Here is a 23306-nt window from a genome sequence, read left to right as displayed (position 1 = left end):
TATTAACATCTCCATTTTACAGAGGGCAATTCAGACACAAAAGGGTAAATGACTTGACAAAGGTCACGAGGTCACAAAAGGAGCCAAAGCAGAGCTAGGATTAGAACTCAGTACTTCCTGGCTCTCTGAGCTGTGCTTTATCCACTGTCTCTTCCTTGACAGTCTTGTGCTTTTCCATAAACACTTTGGTTCCAATATTCTAATTCTGTACTTGGAAGAAAAGCCTACTGAGCAGCTAGCTTTGGCTGGAAGAATTTATTTCAAATACTTATTCCTACTAAAGAACTAATAGTCTGTCCCTCTTTCCATATACCCACATAACGTGCACTGACTTCAGTAGAAGTTATGCACATTCTTAAGGGTAGCATAGACTTTTTAAATGAATATTATAAAGTATACTGAAAATGTTGAAATGCACCATTCTCCCATGCGGCATTGAAAGTAGAATTACTCAGAGATAAAAATAACATGTTTGACTGTAAAAAGAGATCACTTTCTGCCCTCAGAATGCTGGAACGCTCATTGGCCTCATCCAGATTTGTGTGTGTTCTGTACAGGTCAGGCCTCAGAGCCTTTTCCTATACAGTACAATATTTCTTGGAGGTGGCAATGTGTTTAGAGATCAAGTATTCGGAATTCACTTTCATCTTTATTGCCTCTCACTTGATTGTTCTAAATTAGAACTAACTGTTGCATGCTCTTTATTTCACTGTCTTCCTTTCCTGTTTTTAACTCTGTCCTGTGCTGAAATAAATGTTCCATTTTGTAAACCTCTAAGGGGAGGTCAAGAGAGAAGCCAGGAAGATGTACCAGAAGAATGTTGGTTTCCAAATCACGTTTGTCATTCACTGCTTTAAAAATGCGTGGTTTCTGATTGCTATGTTGCTTTTTAAGATGCATTTCTTTAAAAGTCGCTTTTTTGAATGCTCTAATTTCAATTTAAGACAACTTAGTATTAGGAAGTGAAAAAGTGTAGATGTCATTTTATTTCCATTTCTTTCCACCCTATTTTCTGGACTACAGTTTAAATTAAGAGGCCACATACTGTACACTAGATCTTTACATTTAAAGTCCTATATCACAGAAACAGCATGGTTTATTGAATGGACTGAACATTGAACTAAGAACCAGGAATTCATAATACTATTTCCAGTTCTGTCACTAATTTGCCTTTGATGAGTTATTTTTCCTCTCAGCATTTAGTTGCTCTGCAAAATGGGTATGATACTACTTACCTACCATACAATAGTGTTTTGAGGATTAGTCAGATAAAGTTAAAGTTTTCAATGTGCTAAGTAGTAGTAGCATTATAGTGATCGTCAAGATTTCTTACAGACCAAACCAGTGCAAGTAAGGAGTGTTTCTTTATTTCTTAAGATTCTGATCTCTGTTACACGAGTGTAAATCAGAAATAACTCTATTGAAGAGAATGGAATTACACTAATTTAAAACCTTGGAGATCAGAACCAGGCCTTAAAGTTTCAAACTCAATTTCATTTTCGCAAGCTACTTTCATAGATTCACAAATAGTGTTCTGCATTTGATGATGCAATGGAGGTAACTAACAAATACAAAAACTATGTTATGATTAAGACAAAGCAGGTCAAAAAAGCTAAAGAAAAAGAAAAAAGAAGCATAGACATTGAAACAGACTGACTACTTTACTGGTATTATGAGAAGCATAATTAATGCAGACTTTTTTCTTACTTCACATTGTACGCTCATTATTTCAGCTTCAAAAGTCATTGTATTAACACATAATGGCTTTCCAAGGTGAAAATAGGTGGAAATAATTTTCAATTTTCAATAGGAAGCTGAGAATTCATCATCTAGTAATGACATATGGACAGTGATATGTGACTAAATTAAGAAATATCAGCTTTTTGCAGGGAGTTTAAAGCAATGAATTCATAAACAGAGGTTCCATTACTTTTACATTTTGCAGTAAATAAACCAAACCTCAACCAAAACAAACCACCTGTCCCCAAATCATTTAAGCTTCAACCATTTATCCATGACAGTATCACATTTTGAAGAAAGAATTATGAGATCATTAGCAATTTCATTTAAATGTCATCTTGTATTTCTTAAACCTATTTTTAAAGGATGGAGGTGTGTGCATGTATGTTGTATGTACACAGATATATATACTCCTGAACCAGGAAAATTAGAAGGCTGGTGAAAACTGCAGTCAGCCTCAAATCAAAATAAAAGGCATCTTCCCAAATGTATGCCTCGGAAAAGCAACAACTGGTGGGTTGTTTGAGTCTACCAAATTACAACTTGCCAGGCAAGTCCTCACTGACACTATCACTTGTAAGTCTTTGCCAAGTTGCTACTGTCAGTGTAATGCTGGGCATATGGGGCTGTGTGTATATCCATCTGTTAATACAGCTGTATACGATGGGCCAGACTGCACTGGCCTTCATGTGGGTGCATATGAGGAAGTGAGACTCAAGGAATATTTACACTCCCTCTCTCTTTTTCTCTGAGGTACTGTTATTTATTATTAGTATTAAGGTAGCACCTAGAGGCTAAGACCACATTGTGGAAGGCACTGTACAAGCACTTAACTACAGTAAGCAAATAACTCATTTTTCAGTTTGGTGGCCGAACTGAAAAATCCCACACCAATTTGGTTAGTTTTGGTTTTTCCCTGATAAAAAAAACAAATAGAAAAACATTTACTCAGGTCAAACGAAAGGGTTAAAATGTCGACATTTTAAAAACAACATTTCATTTAGAAACAGTTCATTTAAAAAAATGTAAAAACAAAATGTTTTAACATTTCTACTTTTTTTTTCTGCTGAAACTATTTGCTAAATTAGAACCAAATTTGTGAATAGTTTTGGAGTCCTGAAAAATGCATTTTTTGGGTAAAATTTCTATTCACTGAAAAAATTTCGCCCAGCTCTACATATAACAAAGCTGGCCCAAACAGCTTTCACTCTAAGTATAAGACTACAGGCAACAGATACATAAGACAGATAGGGGAGAACAAGGAAACAGTGAAACAATCATTATAAACATCTATATATGCACACAATTTATTTTTATTTAAGACTTTACATTGAAATATTTGTGTTGAAAACCATTCATAAAGTCACTCTTACCCAGCCTTCAATAGTGATTTCTAAGGTAAGCTTAAAAATGCTGAAACAATGGAGGGTTTTTTAGGGCTACTTTCAAATGAACCAAGCATAATTTTAAAACAAATACTTGGAAAATGGAAATAGTAAATTTGGGGGACACTACCTAATGCTTCTAGTCTTGGCATCAGACCTCTCTATCACTTGTATCCATTTTTGTATTTTTCCACTGGCTCTTTTAAACATTAGATTCAGAAAACATCATTTTTCAGACCAGGCAAATTTAGAAACTCTTATAGGACCTTCAATAACCGATCATATTTTAAAATGTTCTTGACCCCGGAAAATAAACACTCTGAAAAGGATGCTATTTTCGGTTTGGTAATGGAATAATTTGTACAGTATTCCATTTGCAAGCTGAAAAATCACTTCTGAAGCATTCTTAAGCAGCCTGACATGAGAAGAGTTTGATATACAAGTTCTCATAAAATTAATGCAATTTACCCATTCTTGTGAAAAGCAATGTCTAATAGCTAGGATAGCAAATATAAACTAGAAAGGAGAAAGATCAGCGTGAAAAATAGGATTGATGACTAATACTATAGCCTAGATTAAGCTGAATTAAATATTTTGTGATAGAATAAGACATTATTTCTAGTTTGACAGTGGTACCTGTCAGCTCTGTGATCTTGGGGAACCAGGACGCAGTACCCAGCCTGTCTGACTCACAAAAGACTTCCCCCTCCACCCCCCAGCCTCTGCTTGAACCAAAACCGATCAAAAGAAAGACTTACAAAAAGCAATGAAAAGGCAGTGGGAGACACACCTAAACCCCTGGGATAAGGATGATAGTATTAAGGAAACTCCCCTAGCCTCATTTGCATCGAAGATGGGACAAGGAGGCATCTCCATTAGCATACAGAACAGAGATTCCAAGGCAAGCACCGCAGGGAACTCTGGGACCAGAAAAGCAGGGAAGCACTGCATGATGGGGGATCTCTGTTCCAGATGTTAATGAATCCACACCTGCACACACCCATCTGAGTAGTTATCAGACCAATTCTAGTAATAAATCCTTTATTGTGAGCTCCCTCCAAGGAATACCGCCCAAAGCCAGGAATGATCAGCTCCCATTGTCTAGTCTGAACAAAACAACTTTGGTATACTCCCTTGTCCCATAAACAAATCTAATGTTCTCCCTTGAACCATTGTTGTTTCTCTACAAAAACCCCTACCCATGCTCAAGTAAGTGTTCTGATGCCTGGATCCAAAATCTGCATCAGTTCCACTGGGACTTCATCTTCTCCTGACTGATTGTGCTGGGGGCTCTGCCTGTATCCAGCACTCTGGACCCTCAGCTACCACCACTGCCTGGAAACCCCGATCCATTCAAGCTTCATGGAGTGGTGAGAACCCAGCTCTCTCTCTCTAGATATAGCCTTCTGACGCTGACTTGTGTGATCAGTTATAGTTTTGTAAACCTGACTTTTATAATCAAATTTAAGTTAGATTTAATATTATAAGTGTTTTGTTTTTTTGGCTCCCCTATGGTTATTACCTGGCAATAAATAAAACTTTCATGATTAAGCTAGTTGCTTCTCTCTCTCCCCCTCATGGGGTTTTTTTTTGGTTTCCTCATACGCTCTGCAGCAAGGCTCCTCTGACCTAAGCTAAAAGATCCCTGCAATGCCCAAAAATCCTGTGGGGTTTGCTCATCAAGTGGGTTACTACCAGAACAATTGTAACGTGAAAGTGGGGATAGAGACATGCTGAACCTGGGAAATATGAGAGTGGCAGATTGAAAGTGCTGCTCGACCCAGCCTGCTCAGGCGTGCTCTATTCCGGTGCGGTGCCCATGGCATATGAGGGTGACAGCTTGGAGATGCTGCTCGACCCAGCCTACTTGAGTCCAGGGACATATAAGGGGTCAGCTTGGGAGCGCTGATTAACCCGGTCCTCTCAGAGGCGCTCTGTTAATGTGTGTTTGTGTGTGTTCATCTGATTCTGGGGCTGGAAGACCCCAGCCCTCGGGAACCTAGGTCCTGCAAGTTAGCTCCATTGGGAGGGAACTTGCAGCAGGGAGAAGTAGAGCTCCGTATGAGAACACAAGTGACACAAGCAGTACATTGATACAAGTACAGAAAACTCCCCCCGGAAGAGTAACACTAATAAATGATAAATTAGGGATAATTAAAAAGGGGATAGAGAATAAGACTGAGAATATATTATTGCCCTTATATAAATCGATGGTACGCCCACATCTCGAATACTGCATACAGATGTGGTCTCCTCATCTAAAAAAAGATATACTGGCACTAGAAAAGGTTCAGAAAAGGGCAACTAAAATGATTAGGGGTTTGGAACGGGTCCCATATGAGGAGAGATTAAAGAGGCTAGGACTTTTCAGCTTGGAAAAGAGGAGACTAAGGGGGGATATGATAGAGGTATATAAAATCATGAGTGATGTGGAGAAAGTGGATAAGGAAAAGTTATTTACTTATTCCCATAATACAAGAACTAGGGGTCACCAAATGAAATTAATAGGCAGCAGGTTTAAAACAAATACAAGGAAGTTCTTCTTCACGCAGCGCACAGTCAACTTGTGGAACTCCTTACCTGAGGAGGTTGTGAAGGCTAGGACTATAACAGCGTTTAAAAGAGAACTGGATAAATTCATGGTGGTTAAGTCCATTAATGGCTATTAGCCAGGATGAGTAAGGAATGGTGTCCCTAGCCTCTGTTTGTCAGAGGATGGAGATGGATGGCAGGAGAGAGATCACTTGATCATTGCCTGTTGGTCCACTCCCTCTGGGGCACCTGGCATTGGCCACTGTCGGTAGACAGGATACTGGGCTAGATGGACCTTTGGTCTGACCCGGTACGGCTGTTCTTATGTTCTTATATGTAAATGAGCATATCCCAAAGTAATGGGCAATGCTGGTAACAACAGTGACTAACCTGATCCTTCAGTCCTTAAGAAGGCAAAACTGCATTATTAGACTCAAAATTCTATTTTATCTAAGGTATTAATATGGCCCCCATTGCCTTAGTATCTAAGCACAACACCATATTTAATGCGTTTATCCCACAACATTCCTGTGAGGCCCCTTATTCCCATTTTACAGCTGGGAAACTGAGGCACAGAATGATTAAGTGACTTTGACAAGATGACAGAGGAAAGTTGTAATGGAGGTGTACTTGAACCCAGATCTCCCAAGCTAACACCGGACCATCCTTCCTCCCTACGAGCCTGCTTTGGAGCTTTGAAATGAATGGGGAGGCTTTATAATTATTTTAGCTGGCGTAGCATGAGGTCTGCAGTCCTTCTTACTCAGGCAAAACTCCATCGTCTTAAAAAGGAAGAAAGCAGCATAATCTATTCAGGACTTTTAATGGTTAAATACACACACAAAAATTTATAAACATTTGTGAGCTCTGGAACATTGAGCCCAATTTTACAGGTCCTTATTGGGTAAAACTTCTATTGGTAGTTCAAGGTCAGCTGGACTGAGCCCTTTGCTTCAAAACACACAAATCTCAATCCTCAGAGATATTTTCATATGCATTTCTGTTTTCATTCAGAAAGGTCTTTCCCGTGACATGGTTTACAAATCGCAACTGCTATGTTTTTATTTATATAGATGCTAATAAGCCAAATTTAAAATAAGTTATCCTATTAAAAGAAATACTCAGTAAACAAGTCTGCTAAATTGCTTGGGGGTGTGAAGGGGACAGGAGGGAGGCAGGGAGGGAGGGTGGAATCACAACAGTACAGCATGGTTAATGAGGAAAAATAGAAAGACAAAACATAGGAACAAAGTGTACCTAACAGAAAAATAAAAAATACTTTTAATTGCTGAATTTTTGGGGAGAAAGTTTTTCACAATTTTCAGCTGGAATACCATGGGCTATTTATTCACTTACAGTCTTATCAAATCATACAAAAAACAATTAAAGGAAGTTTTGACAGAAATAACATCTTTATTTGATAAAAATACTGTTGCAATATGTAATCTCAATTTTTGTAATTGTACTTCAAAAATATACAAGGAGCTGTACTGCAGTAAACGCTCAGAGAAAGTCTAGTAAAGAAACCAAACCATTGGACTTGATGCAGAAATTATGGGTGGAATTCTATGGCCTATGTTATACAAGAGGTCAGAACAGAAGAGTTTATTAACTTTCACTTAATAAAAGTAATAAAAATAAAAAAACCCTTCTGCAAACCTTTACGTGCTCACGTACTTTATATCTCCTCTGCAGTCAATGAGATTATTCGTGCATAGTATAAATTAACTGTGTGAGTAAAGATATGCAGGATCAGGCCCTAAATTTGAGGATGAAGATATTTACTTTTTTATTATTACTGTGAATATATATATATATATATATACACACAAACACACAGAGTCATATACATATATACACACACAGAGGTGACTTGATTGTGATCTATTCTGTAAGTACCTACGCTGGGAGATTTCAAAATAGGTTTCTTTAATAGCACACAGCCACATAAAATCTAATGACTGGAAGTTGAAGCTAGACAAATTCAAATGGGAAATAAGATGCAACTGAGGGTAATTAATCACTCATGTACCAAGGAATGTGTGTGGTGTATTTTCCATCATTTGAAATCGTTAAATCAAGATTGGCTGTCTCTAAAAGATATGACCTAGCTCAACGAGAAGTTATGGGCTTGATGCAGAAATTACTGGGTGAATTTCTATAGCCTGTGTTATTCAGGAATAATCATAACAGTCCCTTCTGGAATGAATATATATAAGTCTAAGCAACAAAGGCAAGATCTCAATAACACATAATAGAGAATTAAAAAAAAATGCCACTTCTTTAGGTTCAGGGCCTAATTTTGAGAGATAAGGAATATTTCCTTTGAGGTATTGCATATTCTCAACACTTTGCAGGATCAAACTTGACTGGAAGACAATGTGCTCAACTCTACAATCAATCCCATTTCCTTTTTTAAAATGAAAGCTTAGATACTGGAAAACAACAATATTGGGAGAAAAACTATTTTCAAAGAATCCACAACTTTTTTGGGGCCTAAAGATTTAGGGTTTTCTTTGTTAAACCTTAACCAGGCTTTTATTTTTGCTTATGTCAGCAATTATTTCTATTTATCATTTATATCACTTTGAAGTCCAAGTTCTTGATTGCCCTCATTAAATGGCTTAACTATGAGTGCAAAAATGATCAAGGCAATTATTTGTGCCTGCAAAAATGAAGGTCAGCACATGAAATTTTGCTCTAACACTTTAGTACTAATTAACTGAAATGACTGTTTCCATTTTTGTTACAGAAAAGCAGATCCTGGGAGTTGCATTTTGATATTACATATTTTTCCTCTCTAAAGAGCACAAAAATAAGCACATAATATACAACAAGAGCATCTGAAGCATTCCATTTTATGCCCTTGTTCAGTGACAATGTCAAACTGTGTCATGTTAATTTTAAACAGTCCATTAGTGTGCAGAGTAATCTTGAAATGCACATAGTTGACTATGGGCTTATATAATAAGCCAACAGCATGAACCCTTTCAACAAGCCCATAAACTGGGCTGGAGCCTTGTGACAAACAATTTCCCTTAGTTACAAAGAGCAGCACTGAAGAAGAACACTTCAGCATGTATGGATTTTGCTAGCTACGAGTGAACTCAGAAGCAGTTGAAGCAGACATTAGTATTAAAAAGATGGTGGGCAACCCATTTTGCTAGATCAGTACAATCTTTGTACCAGACAAAGCTGAACCTCCCAAAGTTCTCTGGGGCAGGCAGGTAGAGTTAAACTGCAGCTAGTCACATGACCAATTTGACTACCAACCAAACATATCCAAAGCATCTAAATATTGGGACATATTTACAGATCTTTAAGTGGAAGAATTTGTCACACATCCTCTCAGATGATCTTCATGCTGTTTACAATGAAATGATTTGCATATTTAAGGGTTTTATTTTATTTAAACTATTTTTATACTATCAGCTCAGTGTGCAGACTTACTTGGTAAACTACTGCTGTGCAAAATACGCATTTTTCCAATTTTGGTTCTCGTTAACTAGAGGTTTGCTTTGAGATTCTGGCTTCAAACAAACCCAAAACCTCGTAGTGAAATGTGACTGAAACCACAGAGTTTTGACTAGTTTTGCTGACTTTAAACTCACACCAGGCTTGTCAAGAGATTTGATAATCTCCAAGGTCTTGCTTAATGTTTGGGTTTGGAAAGAAACCTAATGCCAGGTAGCTTTCACTTGCTTTCATTGCACAAAAATAAATAAATAAATAAATAAATAATTAAAATATATGGAGATATACCTATCTCATAGAACTGGAAGGGACCCTGAAAGGTCATTGAGTCCAGCCCCCTGCCTTCACTAGCAGGACCACGTACTGATTTTACCCCAGATCCCTAAGTGACCCCCTCAAGGATTGAGCACTCAACCCTGGGTTTAGCAGGCCAATACTCAAACCACTGAGCTATCCCTTCCCCTTTGTTCCCCCACAAATTTCACACAGCTTTACTATAGCCCTATATATCATAAAATAATACTACTTCCAATTCAGAGCAGCTCAAAGGGATTTGCAAATAGCAATTAATTAAACCTAACAACCTTCTTATGTTATGCATAGGTAATATGATGATTGGCGCCCTAAAAATATCATAGATAGACTGGATATACACAGATAGTGTGTGTGTGTGTGTGTGCGCGCGCGTCTGAGAACACAGATGACAAAAACAAAGAAGGAAAGGGTTAACAAAAATCCACTAACAATTATTTTAAAAGTTTCTTTCTTCAGAGCTATTTTTATTAGCACAATACTACAAACTATGGTCAATGCTGTATGAGCTGCTCCTGCAACTTCGCTTTGGCTCTTTGCTTTCCAAGACAGCTGAGGTATGGTATTTTCTGAAAAGTACAAGATGCCCTGCCATGTATTTTTGCTTCCTGACTCAACACTTACTCCTTGTTGTTCTCATCATACCATTTTTAGAAGCTTGGTCCCACAGCAATCATTGTGACCAGTTAAATAGTTAATGTTTATGGTTTCACTTTTTCATTCAGATCAGAGACAATCAGACTCCTAGGCTAAAATCACATAATTTAATATGGCGCCTTATGAAAAGTAAAGAAGTTAGAATGTAAACTAAGATTCAGGGCATAAATCATAGTATGACCTCAATATAATACTCCTGCTCAGAGGGAGCCAGAACAAGAGTTTCAGAGAAAGAACTCCTGTATGATTATGAAGAGGAACCTAAAGCTTATCTCAACTTTTAGTTCTGATCTCTTTTTCCAGGCTTTGGAGATCAGGACACCTACCTAACAGCAGCTATAGAAGAACAAAACATGAGCTAAAAAAAAGAATCAGAATTTTTAGATGCCCCATTTTCTGTGACCCAGTTACTAATATTAATGAAAAGTGCTGGCTGATTGTATCGAGTCACTTGGTGCTGATCAAAGCCTTTTATTTGGTTTTAGGTGCTCCTGCATCTGATCTCACATATAATAAGGAGAAAACAAGATGTTCCAGACCAACTAAGGGCAGCACTTAAAAAAAATTAAGTAGCAGCTCACAAGACGAACAACGGTTATATGTCCTGCCTTGTTTTACATTTCCTCAGCCTGGTAGAAAGCTAGATGCTACTATACCATTCTCAGTGCTATTGTGTTAAAATTTGAAAAAGAGTGGCGCATTCTAGCTAGGCTACACAATGCTTGCATGATTATTCATGAAAAATGACTGTGAGTCTGTACTGTGTCTAATTTCTTCAACTGTACAATCAGATTTTTCTGTATTACATATCTATTAGAATAACTGTTTTTTTCAAAAAGATCTTCCTTGACATGATCAATTCCACTGTGTATTACTATTCATCTGCTTGTCACTGTTTAAGATCATTTAAATTCTAGCAGCAATTAGAAAGACATCATGAAAAGCATGAAAATCAGATTAGTTCAAAGAATGAATACACATTTGGAGAAGCCATTTTAGAATAAAATTTAGAATTTGAGTTGAGCCAATCACTTTTAATCCCAAATTTCATCCTCTTTAGTTATTTTTTTCATATTAAAGAGATGGCAAATATATCTACTCAAAAGAACATACATTAAATCACCATTTTAAACAGTACGCAACTTATTCACCATATAAGAAAATTACTATAGTTAATACCTATAACCACTTAACAGAATATTATTGATTAGAATCTGAAAAATGATACATTGCAATGAACACAGCACTATGTTAGTTAGAAGCGTTTATCATTTCCGATTTCTGGAATGTACATTTGTCAACTGCTCTTGGGACAGTCTCTTTAGAGGACTGAGCTTTCCCCTAACTGGTCTCCCCTCTACTCATCTCAAATTAGCCCAGTCCATCAATTTAGACTCCTTTTAGATTATCAGCCCTTAAATTCCAGGGCTTGTAGTCTTCCTTTGTCTCCCTGTCAGTTTCTTAGAGGCAGGCTGCCACAGGCCACTTGCCCCTCCACTAGCCCAGGCCTTTCTGCCTCCCCATCTCTCTGTTTTTCCTTTATTGCTACACGTTTTCCTTATTGGTCCCAGCTGAGGGTGGATGCCTCCATGACTGGACGTTCTGGCAGCTGTGCTAGGGGCTGGTGAGCCTGGTTGCCTGTAAGCCAGGAAGACCCTCCTCTCCCTTCTGCCTGTGTTCAGTATGGGGTTTGTAAACCTCATTAGATTATTATGAATTTTATCTGTCTTGGTCTTGCTATTTGCTTCATAGATTAACTAATATGGTTTCCAAACACATAAGACAAAAACAAGGACAAAGCACATAGAGACAAAAGAAGATAGAAAAAGGTGAACAAAGAGAACGTCTTCAAACCTGAACTACTCCAATTCACTCCATAAAGACATCATTACACTTTCGCTAGATGTTTAAGGATAGTGACTTTTTTCTTTATGATATATTCTATAAAGATTCCCCATATCGAGTTAATCTGTGTGATATCAACATGAGTTTTCATTACTGTACTGAGAAATGGAAGGATGATGACACTCACCGGTATGAGGTTTCTGGAAGCAGATCATCAATAACATAACTTGTAACGTTACTAACTGGAATGCTAATGTCGCCAAGGTCAATGTTGTAAGAAGTAATCTCAGACCCATTATTGCACGGTTCTTCCCAGTTTAAAACAAGGCACACAGAGGGTGATATCTGATAGGCATCCATATGCTCATCCTCCAATACAGAGAGGGTACACACTGCATCAGGTACTGATGCTGGAGTCCTGCAGGTTACTAGATCGCTGTAGGGTCCAGCTCCTGCCTGGTTTATAGCCTGTGGAACAAAATAATGTTTTTAGAGCAACACACATTTCATTTCACAAGGCAATCAAATAAACTTAGACCAATGTACCTTGCAGTCTGCATCACCTTAATAATGCATCACTTAATAATTAATGCTATTTATCTACATGAGAACAATTAGTATCTTTCTCTATTACTCAGAGGTGTCACTCATATAGTCTGAAGTATCTTTAAAGAATATATATAATTTCCCTGCATAACCATAACCATTTTAATCAAATTTAACAGTAACCAATTCATCAGCAGGAATCTTTTTGTGAGAGAAAATGTCACACATGTATCATGTTGTCAGTGATGACCATTCTTGTCTAACAAATAGGCTACTCTTGTCTTTTAGAACCACAGAATCATAGAAATGCAGGGCTGGAAGGGACCTCGAGAGGTCATCAAGTCAAACCCTTTGCAATGATGGAGGACCAAGTAAACCTAGACCATCCCTGACAGGTGTCTGTCTACCCTATTCTTAAAAACTGCCAGTAGGCTGGTGTTAGACTTGCTGTGGCTTAGGGCCAAAGCCCAAGCCCGAGGACTTCAGCCATTGGTGGCATGAGCTCAGGGTTACAGGCCCCCTGCCTAGGGTGACCAGATGTCCCGATTTTATAGGGACAGTCCCAATTTTTGGGTCTTTTTCTTATATAGGCTCCTATTACCCCCCACCCCCGGTCCCGATTTTTCACACTTGCTGTCTGCTCACCCTACCCCCGCCTAGAGCTGAAGCCCTTGGGCTATGGCTTTGGCCCCCCTAACTGGGGTGGTAGGGCTTGAGCTTTGGCTCTGGCCCCCCTGCCCATGGCAGTTTCAGGCTTCGGTCCCCACTCCTGGGCTCATGTAGTAATTTTTGTTGTCAGAAAGGGGTCGTGGTGCAATGAAGTTTGAGAACCCTATTACCCTTTAGGTGCTTACTAACTGATTATTTAATATTTTGTTCCAGTATTTTTAAGATATCAAAGTTAAAGCTGACTGGTCTACAATTCCCCAGGTACTCTTTGTTTCCCTTTTTAAAGACAGGTACTATATTTGCGCCATTATATTCACCTGTCCTCCATGATCTTTTGAAGATAATTGCTAATGGTTCCGAGATTGCTTCAGCTAGTTCCTGAAGTGCCCTAGAATGAATTTCAAACTCTGCCGACTTGAATACACCTAACTTATCTAAATATTCTTTAACCCGTTCTTTCCTTATTTCAGCTTCCCCATTTTTGTTAATATTAATTGTGTTGAATTGTAACCATTAACCTTTTTTAAGATCAGCCCTTCTAAGCCCTTTGCTATCAAAATCCCCATTACTCTATGGTTACATCTGCAGGGTCAGATGTTCTGCTTACTCAGGTAGATCTCTCTTCGACTTCAGTGTGCATTTGGCCTGCTTAAGAGCTGCTACAGTGGGTCCTAATTTAGAAAGTTAATTGCAAATTTCATACTAAAATAATTCTCGTGAAAATAAAACATTACCTTAGCATGGTCTATGTTTTTTTCTAAGATCACACGTATAAACAACAACTAAAGCACACACACAGCTGTTAATTTTTTCCATGAGAAAATAGAGCAACCGCTATATTTAACTCCTCGGCCAAATTCAGTGACACCAGTGGAAATCTGGAGCTTCAAAATCTGGCCCAATGTTTCTACCTTTGAAGTACCATCCATTAATCATCCGCCTTTGTTATTTCAACATTTCCATTTGTATACTGTATCACTTATACCGTTACAAAATATTCTAGTAAAATTGATAAAAACAGATGAATAAAACTGTGGTACTTCATTACTATGGCAATGAATTAGCTAGGGTTCATATGTATTATTGCACTCTACTGATTGGAATCAGAACTGTTACGTGTTACAGTGCAAAGAATCCAGACAGGAAATTTGTGATAGCACAGGTCATGAAGGAGTTCTTCTACCAAAAATCTGTGCAGAGGCATAGTCTTTGAACAGGTGGCTTTGAGTCTCCATGACAACTCTCACCAAACACCTTGCTATGTCCATGGTAGAGTGGGGCAAGCAAACCCCACCTTCTCCAACAGAAGAGTAAAGATCTGCAGATTTGGGCTTTGCAGTGTCTTAAGTGGAAGTAACATGGGCAAAGGACCAACAGAAATGTGTTTTCTCCCCTACATTTTGCTGTATCTGAATAATGTTGTTTACTATGCATGGGATAAATAGAAAACTTCATTCTGTTTTTCTATTCGATGTTTTGTTCAGCTGGTGTACTGAAGGAAGAGATGATTAAGCTGCATTTGTTAGCCTTTAAAAGCCCTTAAAAACAAATCCTGCTCCAGGGATATCTTTTATCTAGTGAAGCGCTCCTATAGCTGCTAACGCGAGCCTCATTTTGTGGTCTGTCAATGATATTATGTGTCTCGCCTGTAAACCAGTGTTTGGCAATCTGTATCTTGCTCTAAGCAATTTGTTTTAGTGGTGCTTATAACTGTTTTATTGGACAACCTCATCAAAGTAATTGATGGGTATTTAATTCTCGTTTGCTTACCAGATGTTTCCTCCTCCTTCCCCTGCCCCTGCTCCCCCAGTAAATGGCACAATGTTTCCCTGGGTGGAGGGCATGAGTGTTTTGGGGAATTTTCACTAATGCTACTAATTTTTTTTTTTTTAATTTAAACAAAAGACAAACTGGCCTCCCTCCAGTCATTTATACCTGATTCTCTCCATTATTAGATTTGTATGGATTGAGATAATGATGTGTGTTTGTTAGAAGAAAGAGTAACACGGGTTAGACAAAATTCTTTATATATTAGAGTGAAAAATTAAGTTTTCCTGTTAATGTCTCTAATAGTCACACAGGAAAGAATGGTTTGTATTTTTGCCCTTTATACTATTATTTATTATTTTAAAACACATATCCAAAGCAAATCTCCATTAACTATTTAACACTTCTCGTTTGCCCGTATCTCATAATTCTACTCTCAACCCTGTTACTGTTTAATGCTCTAATGCATTTTGAAATACACTTTGTAAGACAGATACTACACTCTACAGTACGGTACTACAGTAAGGGCCAGCTTGGCAGGCTGAGGCCCTCTAGAATTCTATTGCATGGATTCCTGATAGGCTTTAATAATAAAATGTATCTGTGTTATTATATATTTTTCTTATCTTCTGACTATGGATTAAACTGTGCTTGAGGTGTTAAAATCTGTGTTAGACATTAGTGTAGTGGAACATTTCTCTGGTGGATAATTTAAAATAAATGTACACTCCCCATCCAAAAATACCATATAGTTGGCGGTTTCCATTTTTTAACACTAAAAAAATGTTATAATAATAATTAATGGAGATATCCCATCTCCTAGAACTGGAAGGGACCTTGAAAGGTCATTGAGTCCAGCCCCCTGCCTTCACTAGCAGGACCAAGTACTGATTTTGCCCCAGATCCCCAAGTGGCCCCCTCAAGGATTGAACTCACAACCCTGGGTTTAGCAGGCCAATGCTCAAACCACTGAGCTATCCCTCCCCCCCCAACCACTGAGCTATCCCTCCCCCCCCTTAGAGTTCCCCATTCACCACGAAACTGGTATCACAGTGTCCTCCAAGCTCAATGAAGTCTAAATGCCAATTTAGAAGACAGAAAACAAAAAGCTTTCCTTCTCGGGCATATGGGATGTGCTTTCTGGCTTCCAGTTCCACTCCTCTCACATAGGTTCTTTCAAATAGTTTCCCAAACTAATGACCATACAAGGTGTAGGTCCTGTGACAATGAAGTCAGAAGAATACAACAGGCCATGAGTGAGGATGGGCTGTGGGGCTCTATTTGAGGCTCTTTGGCTTTGAATCAGCTGCTGAAGAATTAGAGAGAATCTTACGGGACACTTGACTTGAAAGAGTTCAAAAAGAAAAGAAAAGGAATGCTTGACTGAGGGCTTGTGGCCTTCGATCAAAGAGATGAACCCTGGGTGGTCCAAGCTAAAAGATTTTCCAGGGAAACAGTTTCCCACCCTTTGCCAGCTGGGTTGGTATATGAATTCTTGGTTGGATTTACTGCCGGTGTTCTGCCTTTGCACATAAATAAACCTTGTGGAGGAGTCTCCAGAGCTGTGCAGGCTTGTGTACAGAATTTTGCCTCCCTCTTTTTTGCTAAATCTCTTCTATTTTTTTTCAGGGGACTTAAGAGGAGAAGAATCCAGTTTCATCATAGGATTTATATTTTAATTTGGTTGCTTTTTATTGAAAATAATGGGAGAAGCATAAATATCAAAGAGAAGAAGATCAATACAGACAAGGTTCAATGATATAAATTCAAGAGATGAGGTGGTGAAGATGGCGAGTATATTACATTGCCAGCTGCAACTTCCCATGTGCATAGGAATCTTATCAGCTACTCAGATGGTTTGCTTAACTTAATAAATGAAACAGATGCTGGAGATTACTATATAAGTTACGGGAATCTTTAACATCCATTTGGGAGGTAATGTCGTTTACATACCATTTCCAAGCTTGAGCCAACTCAAAATTTGGGATTATTTTTTTTAAAGTTTAAAACATGATATTTCTATTTTAGTGCAAGAGCGTCACTACCTGAGCCTGCTGTTTGTCAACAGTATGTATTCATTGAAATTAAAGCATGTGATGAACAGGAGCAATTTTCCAAGTCTAAAAGTTCTATTAACTCCCTCTGTTCATCAATGTGAGTTGTTTAGAATCTAAATCGTTTGATTATGCAGCTACACAATTTAGGAGAAAGGTATATTTCCTCTGATTGACGAAGTACCTCATTTTAAAGCAGTTAATGATGACAATAAAAATCCAGTGGAAGTAAATTGTGCTTACATCTTAGATTATGATCTATACAAAATATAATAAGCTTCTGTACCTGTAATCTACAGCAGTAATGTGCTGCTGCTGACAATTCACTAATTTCAAAACAGGTATCTGTGCCATTATACACGAGTTCCAGAGATTCCTCATCTTCTCCCCACTCTAATCTGTATTCAGAGATGTCAGCACCAGAGCATTCAGGACTCTGCAAAACAAATCTTTGTATTTAGTAGTTCAGTTTAAAGCTGGAGGCCTCTCTCATCACGTTTGACTGGTTAAGGAGAAGAATGCTTAAAAATGAGTTCATAATGAGAAACGACGATCACTGCAAATGGACACATTCTGAATTAGTGCCCTAGAATAGGTTATCAAAATGCGGCCAGTTTAACAGAACTGTGCCAACTCTATCTGCTTGAAAGAAACTAAGATCTGGTAGACACTGGGAACTTACATCAGCATAGCTATGTCTCTCAGGGGTGTGAGACGTAACTAAGTCTTTCTCACCCCAGTGTAGACAGCGGTAGGTTGATGGAAGAATTTTTCCAACAGCCTAGCCACTGCCTCTTGGGGAGATGGATTACCTACACCAATGGGAGAACATCTCCTGTCGGTGTTGGTAGTGTCTAGACTACACTGAAGTGCTATAGTGGTGCAGCTGCAGCTGTGCCCTTGTAGCGTTTTAAGTGTAGACAAGTCCTAATTCACAGAAGTGAGGACATTTACACAGAAGGCACTGTAGGATTTAATTTCCATCAGGACTTTCACAATAAAAACTTCTCCCCACTCGGCTGACTGGGTAGCAGCACAGCCTTGAACCATACAGAAAAGTTAGCTTCTAGACTGGGATTAGTGGTCTCAGTGAACCTGGGGGAGAGTCATGGCTAAATGATGTACTCAAGTCATTGAGAAATGAACAATGATATTTCCCAGAAAATCATACGAACCAGAAACTACTGTTTCCAGTATGGAGAGAGGCCTGCAGCACTAGGTGCCCAGTGAAAGCCAGCCATCAAGCTGATCGGCCAGGTACAGGACAGTAGAGTCAGAGAAGCTAACACAGCTAAGGATGAAGGTGAAGTTTAAGCAGTGTGGCCCTTGATGCGACACACACTTCAGTATCACAATATTATAAAAGTATCAGAGGGGTAGCCGTGTTAGTCTGAATCTGAAGAAGTGAGGTTCTTACCCATGAAAGCTTATGCTCCCAATACTTCTGTTAGTCTTAAAGGTGCCACAGGACCCTCTGTTGCTTTTTACAATATTATAAAAGACGTTTTGCCTTTCATGCGTCCAAGTGAGCAGCAGGCTCTCTTCCTTGGGGACCCTCAGGACAACCTGATTACACACTAGAATCTATATATGTCCGAAAGAGTCCCCAGTTACTGGGGGGGGGTGAGGAGGGGGGAGGGAGGGGGGAAGATATGAAAAAAACCCACGTAACTCACAGAGGAAGTTGATAGCAGAGTTGGGAAATGAACTCACATCTCCTGAGTCCCAAACTAGTGCCTTATTCACAAGATCATCTTTCATCTCTTGTTCTAATGGTTTAATGTGGTTTTGATATGAAACCAGGTGACACCTGACTATTTTGGGAGAGTTGCTTTGACATAGCAAATCTCTCAGAGTTTGTTTGATATCAAGGACTCTAGCCTCACATAAAATGTAGCTGAATAGTTGACTTCATGATTCCAGTTCAGAAGCCAGTCAGTGTATTGGATTCAACATGCTAAAATCCTGGAGAGATCATTCTTTACCGACCTATGACCTATATTGAGATGAAGTGATAGGAGATCCCCGTGTCTCCATTCTCAAGCCCCTAATAAACCTGGATGACTCAAGATCAACTCTAAAAAAGAAAAGCAGGGAAGATTATTGTCTGTATGTACAAGAGTATTTTTGAGTGGGCTGAGATTGTGAACTGCTCTTGAATTAGCTTTCAAGTACTGATGATCACATTAGTTTAGACAAGAAAGATAGAAATCACACATACAAAGAGTGTTTGTCTTACCTCCCAGCTTACAAGTACACATGTGTCAGACACAAAGGAAAGGAAAGGTGCTTGGCACTGGCCGGGTGGTCCTGCTGCCGTGGTGACTTCTGTAGCTTCAGAATATGGCCCATACTAGGAAGGGGTGGAAAAAAATATTACACACATGCACGCGCAAAGGGGTTTCATAGGCTGTACATAGAAATATTCTTAATGTAACAAATTTTCTTGAAGACAGATTAGGCCTCTAATGTACCCCTTGCCAATGTACAGCTTATCTTGACATGCTTCACTTCACCTCACTGGTGTGTTTAGAAGTAGCCTTGCTTAATGAGAATATATGGTTTGCCTAAAACACCGTCAGTCCAAAGCTATTTCATGGGAAATGGCTTTCTCTTAGCTTTTATGTCAGTCAGAACAGTTAGCAAATCAGACTTTGATATATACACACAATTAATTAATACATAAGAAAGAAATTGATATCTTATCAATTTGCAGGTACTGTTTATTTTTCAAATACCTAAACTAATTTTGGTAGTTTTCCCCCATGATCTGCATTATTTAAAAGCTTTACGTTATTAAGAACTGAGTAACTGTCAGCAGGGACCCTGCTGTTGAAGCATACAAATCTTTAGAAACCTAATAGATTTCTTGGGAGCAATCTGATAGCAGATTAAGCAATGCATTAGACTACTTGTTCCCACTGAGGATACATTTTCAAAATGCTGGGAACGATGCTCAGACAAAAGAAGACAGGGCCCAATCCAACATTGAAGTCAACTGGAATTCTTCTGTTGATTTCAGTGGACATAGGATCAGGCTTTTAATTCCTAATGGGATTAGATAAGTAGGTTTTACGAGGAATCTGAAAAAATATACGTACCCTATGTTAAATTAAAGCACATTAAAAACTATTAATGAACAAAACAAGTTTTCCCTACTTGTCCAAAGACCTTCTTGAAATTACTCAATTATAGGGTTACCAGATAACAACTGTGAAAAAACGGGACAAGGGGTGGGGGGTAATAGGCGCCTATATAAGAAAAAGTCCCCGAAAATGGTACTGTCCCTTTAAAAATGGGACATCTGGTCACCCTACTCAAGTATCATTTGCCTCTATAAAGATAAATATCTTTTTTGTTGTTGTTAAAGATGTGTGGACCAATATATCTCTTCAGTACGGTTCTAACACACTTTAAATGGTAGACCAGTTTAGCTGAACCTATGTTTAAACAGAGATGCCATTCTCAACTTTGCTTTAAAGGGCCACTCTGGATGGGGCCCTCTGAGTCTCCCTGAGTTTCTCCAACTCTTTCATTTCATTCTTCACTTTTCTCCTTTCCCAGATACCTTCTTTTCTCTCAACTTTTTTCCTTTCCCACATTCCCCTTTCCCTTTCATCTTTCCGCTCACCAGCTATAGCTGAACTAGTGTATTCACTGCGAGGATAACTGCTCTCCCATATACATGTTAAGAAACGTTTTGAAAAAAAAACCCTCTTCTGGCATCCTTTTTCGGACACTGCTGTTCATGCTGCACAGAACATTAAACCTTACCCCTCCGTCATTCAAAGCTCTCACTCTGAACCGATATGTTGTTCCAGGAAGAAGGTTGCTGACCGTGCACTCTAGATCAGGGCCATGATACACCTCAGAAATAACCTCTGCTGGTTCTGTCATTTCCACACTGTACTCTGAGACTTGACAACCACTTTCTGACATAGGGACATCTAGAAAGAATCAGTATAATTTATTTATTGTTGATATAAAGTCACAGGTGTACATGATGATTATCATACATTGATTCACCTTGTACCACAAATACGTACCACCTCTAATGATTTTGCCTCTTTAATAAGTGTTCCACACCCAGACATATGTGAGATCACTCACGTGCATCAAGTTATTCATGTCAAACTATTTATAGGATCAGACCCGCAGCTAGCAATAGCTATGGGTCCCATGTTGTAAAGCTCTGCTACTCTGCTATTCTAATACTACAAGTAGGCCCATTTATGTCAATGGACTTTACTGGTAGCAAGCACAATGCCCATGGTATACTACTGCACATTGGGGGCTGATATCTGCTCTTCCTTTAATTGCAAAGCCATAAAACATAAAAACATAAGACTGGTAATACTGGGTCAGATCAAAGGTCCATCTAGCCCAGTATCCTGTCTTCTGACAGTGCCCAATGCCAGGTGCTTCAAAGGGAATGAACAGGACAGGCAATCATCATGTAATCTAGCCCCTGTCGCCCATTCCCAGCTTCTGGAAAACAATGAAACAGTAACTGTACCCTCCTTCAATACAAGGTATAATTACACTAATATTGCTAAATGAAAACATAAGCGTATGGTGATTTTTTAAAGTAACCTTAAAATAAGGAAATATATCATAAAAAGGTCAGTGGGGCTAATTTTGCTGTCAATACACACAGTTTTGTTCAGACCAATAATGGAATGGACTCATTGGCTCTTAAATAATTATAATACATAGCTCTTACATAATGCTTTTCATCCATAGATCTCGAAGTGCTTTACTAAAGGTAAGTCAGTATCATTATCCCCATTTTACAGATGGGGAAGAAGGCTCAGTTCTGCATTCTCTGAGCAATTCAAAAGCCTTGGCGGAATCAACGGGGATTTGGGGTGTGCAAGGATCACTTGGACAGTTGATAAGCTTCATTATTTTAACAGCCCACTGATATTGTGGGCTTTATTTTGGCTACTCATCTCCTTTGAATGGCTTTTCAGAAAATATACAATTATCTGCCACTCCAGCTACCCAATGCTGAGCTCTGCAAAGTGGTGCTCAGCCACAAAGTACTGTTTGCTACAAACTAACGTGAGACCTGGAACATGAGTGCAACTTAGACTTCATGCTGGACCTGAGATACATTTGTCAAATGGAAATGGTGTTGAGACAGACTATCTGAGTGTAATAGTGTCTCAGGCCTGGTCTACACTGGGGGTGAGGAGGCGTGGGGGGTGTCGATTTAAGCTACGCAACTTCAGCTATGTGAATAACGTAGCTGAAATCGACATACTTAGATCTACTTACTGTGGTGTCTTCACTGCGGTAGGTCGACTGCTGACGCTCCCCCATCGACTCTGCCTACGCTTCTCGCTCCGGTGCAGTACCGGAGTCAACGGGAGAGTGCTCGGCGGTCGATTTTTCATGTCTTCACTAGACGTGATAAATCGACCCCCGCTGGATTGATTGCTCCGGAGGTAAGTGTAGACATGCCCTTAGACACTTCTAACATATAATTTAACAGCGGGCTGTGACCTTCTAAAATGCCACAATTACTATTTCATTCTCACTGAACAGGCAAGGAGCTGCTTTTTATAGAACTATGCTGGTCACGTCAACTTAGTATATTCATTTTATTGCACCTTTGCCTTAATAAAAACTTTAAAATAAAAATGCACCTAATATTTTCAATGTGTTCTGGCTCCGTATAAATTATTGTGTGAAATTCTGAGTGAAACAGTAGAACATTGTGGCTAGGAGCGCAGTGAAATAAAATGGATCTCAAGTGATGTGATATTTTTGTAATGAAAGGCCAATGGTCAGAAACTGTTACAGGCCCTGATCGTATAGTACTGACATAGGCATAACTCCCCATTGACTTCAGTGGGAACAGACTGCAGTATCAGACCCAAAGGAAAAAATAAAGACAACTAATTTCCAAGAGCCTGATACAAAGCACACTGAAGTCAATGAAAAGTCTCTCACTGACTTAACTGGACTTTGAATCATGACCTAAAACATATTGTTTCATCTACTGCAATTTGACACAAACCAAGTAATAAAAATCAGAATGCGAATTCTTATATGTATTTTAAATTTATAGCAACTTACTTAGTCTTTAGATCTTGAGAGTAAATTTATTCTTTAAATGGTGGCTGAAGTTTTGGTCCAGATAAATAGTTTCAAACCAGGTTTCTGCCTGAAAACTAGAATGGCTGCAAATACTAATCACTTACCCCACTGTAGCTGAACTTCTTTGTGTTTTGGTTTTCCCAACATTCTTGGTGGCCGACAGTGACCCGGTGCAACACTAAGCGTACGGACGGGTAAACTTTCAGAACACTGGAAAAGA

The 23306-nt window shown here is 38.8% G+C and overlaps 1 protein-coding gene across 1 annotated transcript in view; it reads right to left on the bottom strand.

Moving 5' to 3' along the window:
- Window positions 1–23306, bottom strand: part of FNDC3B (fibronectin type III domain containing 3B) — a 388134-nt gene that overhangs the window by 49222 nt on the left and 315606 nt on the right. The window contains exons 18-22 of the mRNA XM_065410392.1: window positions 23191–23296; window positions 20756–20928; window positions 19221–19334; window positions 17268–17417; window positions 12133–12413 (exon numbers count right to left, since the gene is read on the bottom strand). Of these exons, the coding sequence (XP_065266464.1) occupies window positions 12133–12413; window positions 17268–17417; window positions 19221–19334; window positions 20756–20928; window positions 23191–23296 (824 nt within the window). The remainder of the gene's footprint in view (window positions 1–12132; window positions 12414–17267; window positions 17418–19220; window positions 19335–20755; window positions 20929–23190; window positions 23297–23306) is intronic.

Source organism: Emys orbicularis, chromosome 9, assembly GCF_028017835.1.
Source record: "Emys orbicularis isolate rEmyOrb1 chromosome 9, rEmyOrb1.hap1, whole genome shotgun sequence".
In the NCBI taxonomy this organism is placed as follows: Eukaryota; Metazoa; Chordata; order Testudines; family Emydidae; genus Emys; species Emys orbicularis.
The sequence above is the reverse complement of the archived record's forward strand: the minus strand, read 5'-3'. Positions and strand labels throughout refer to the sequence as shown.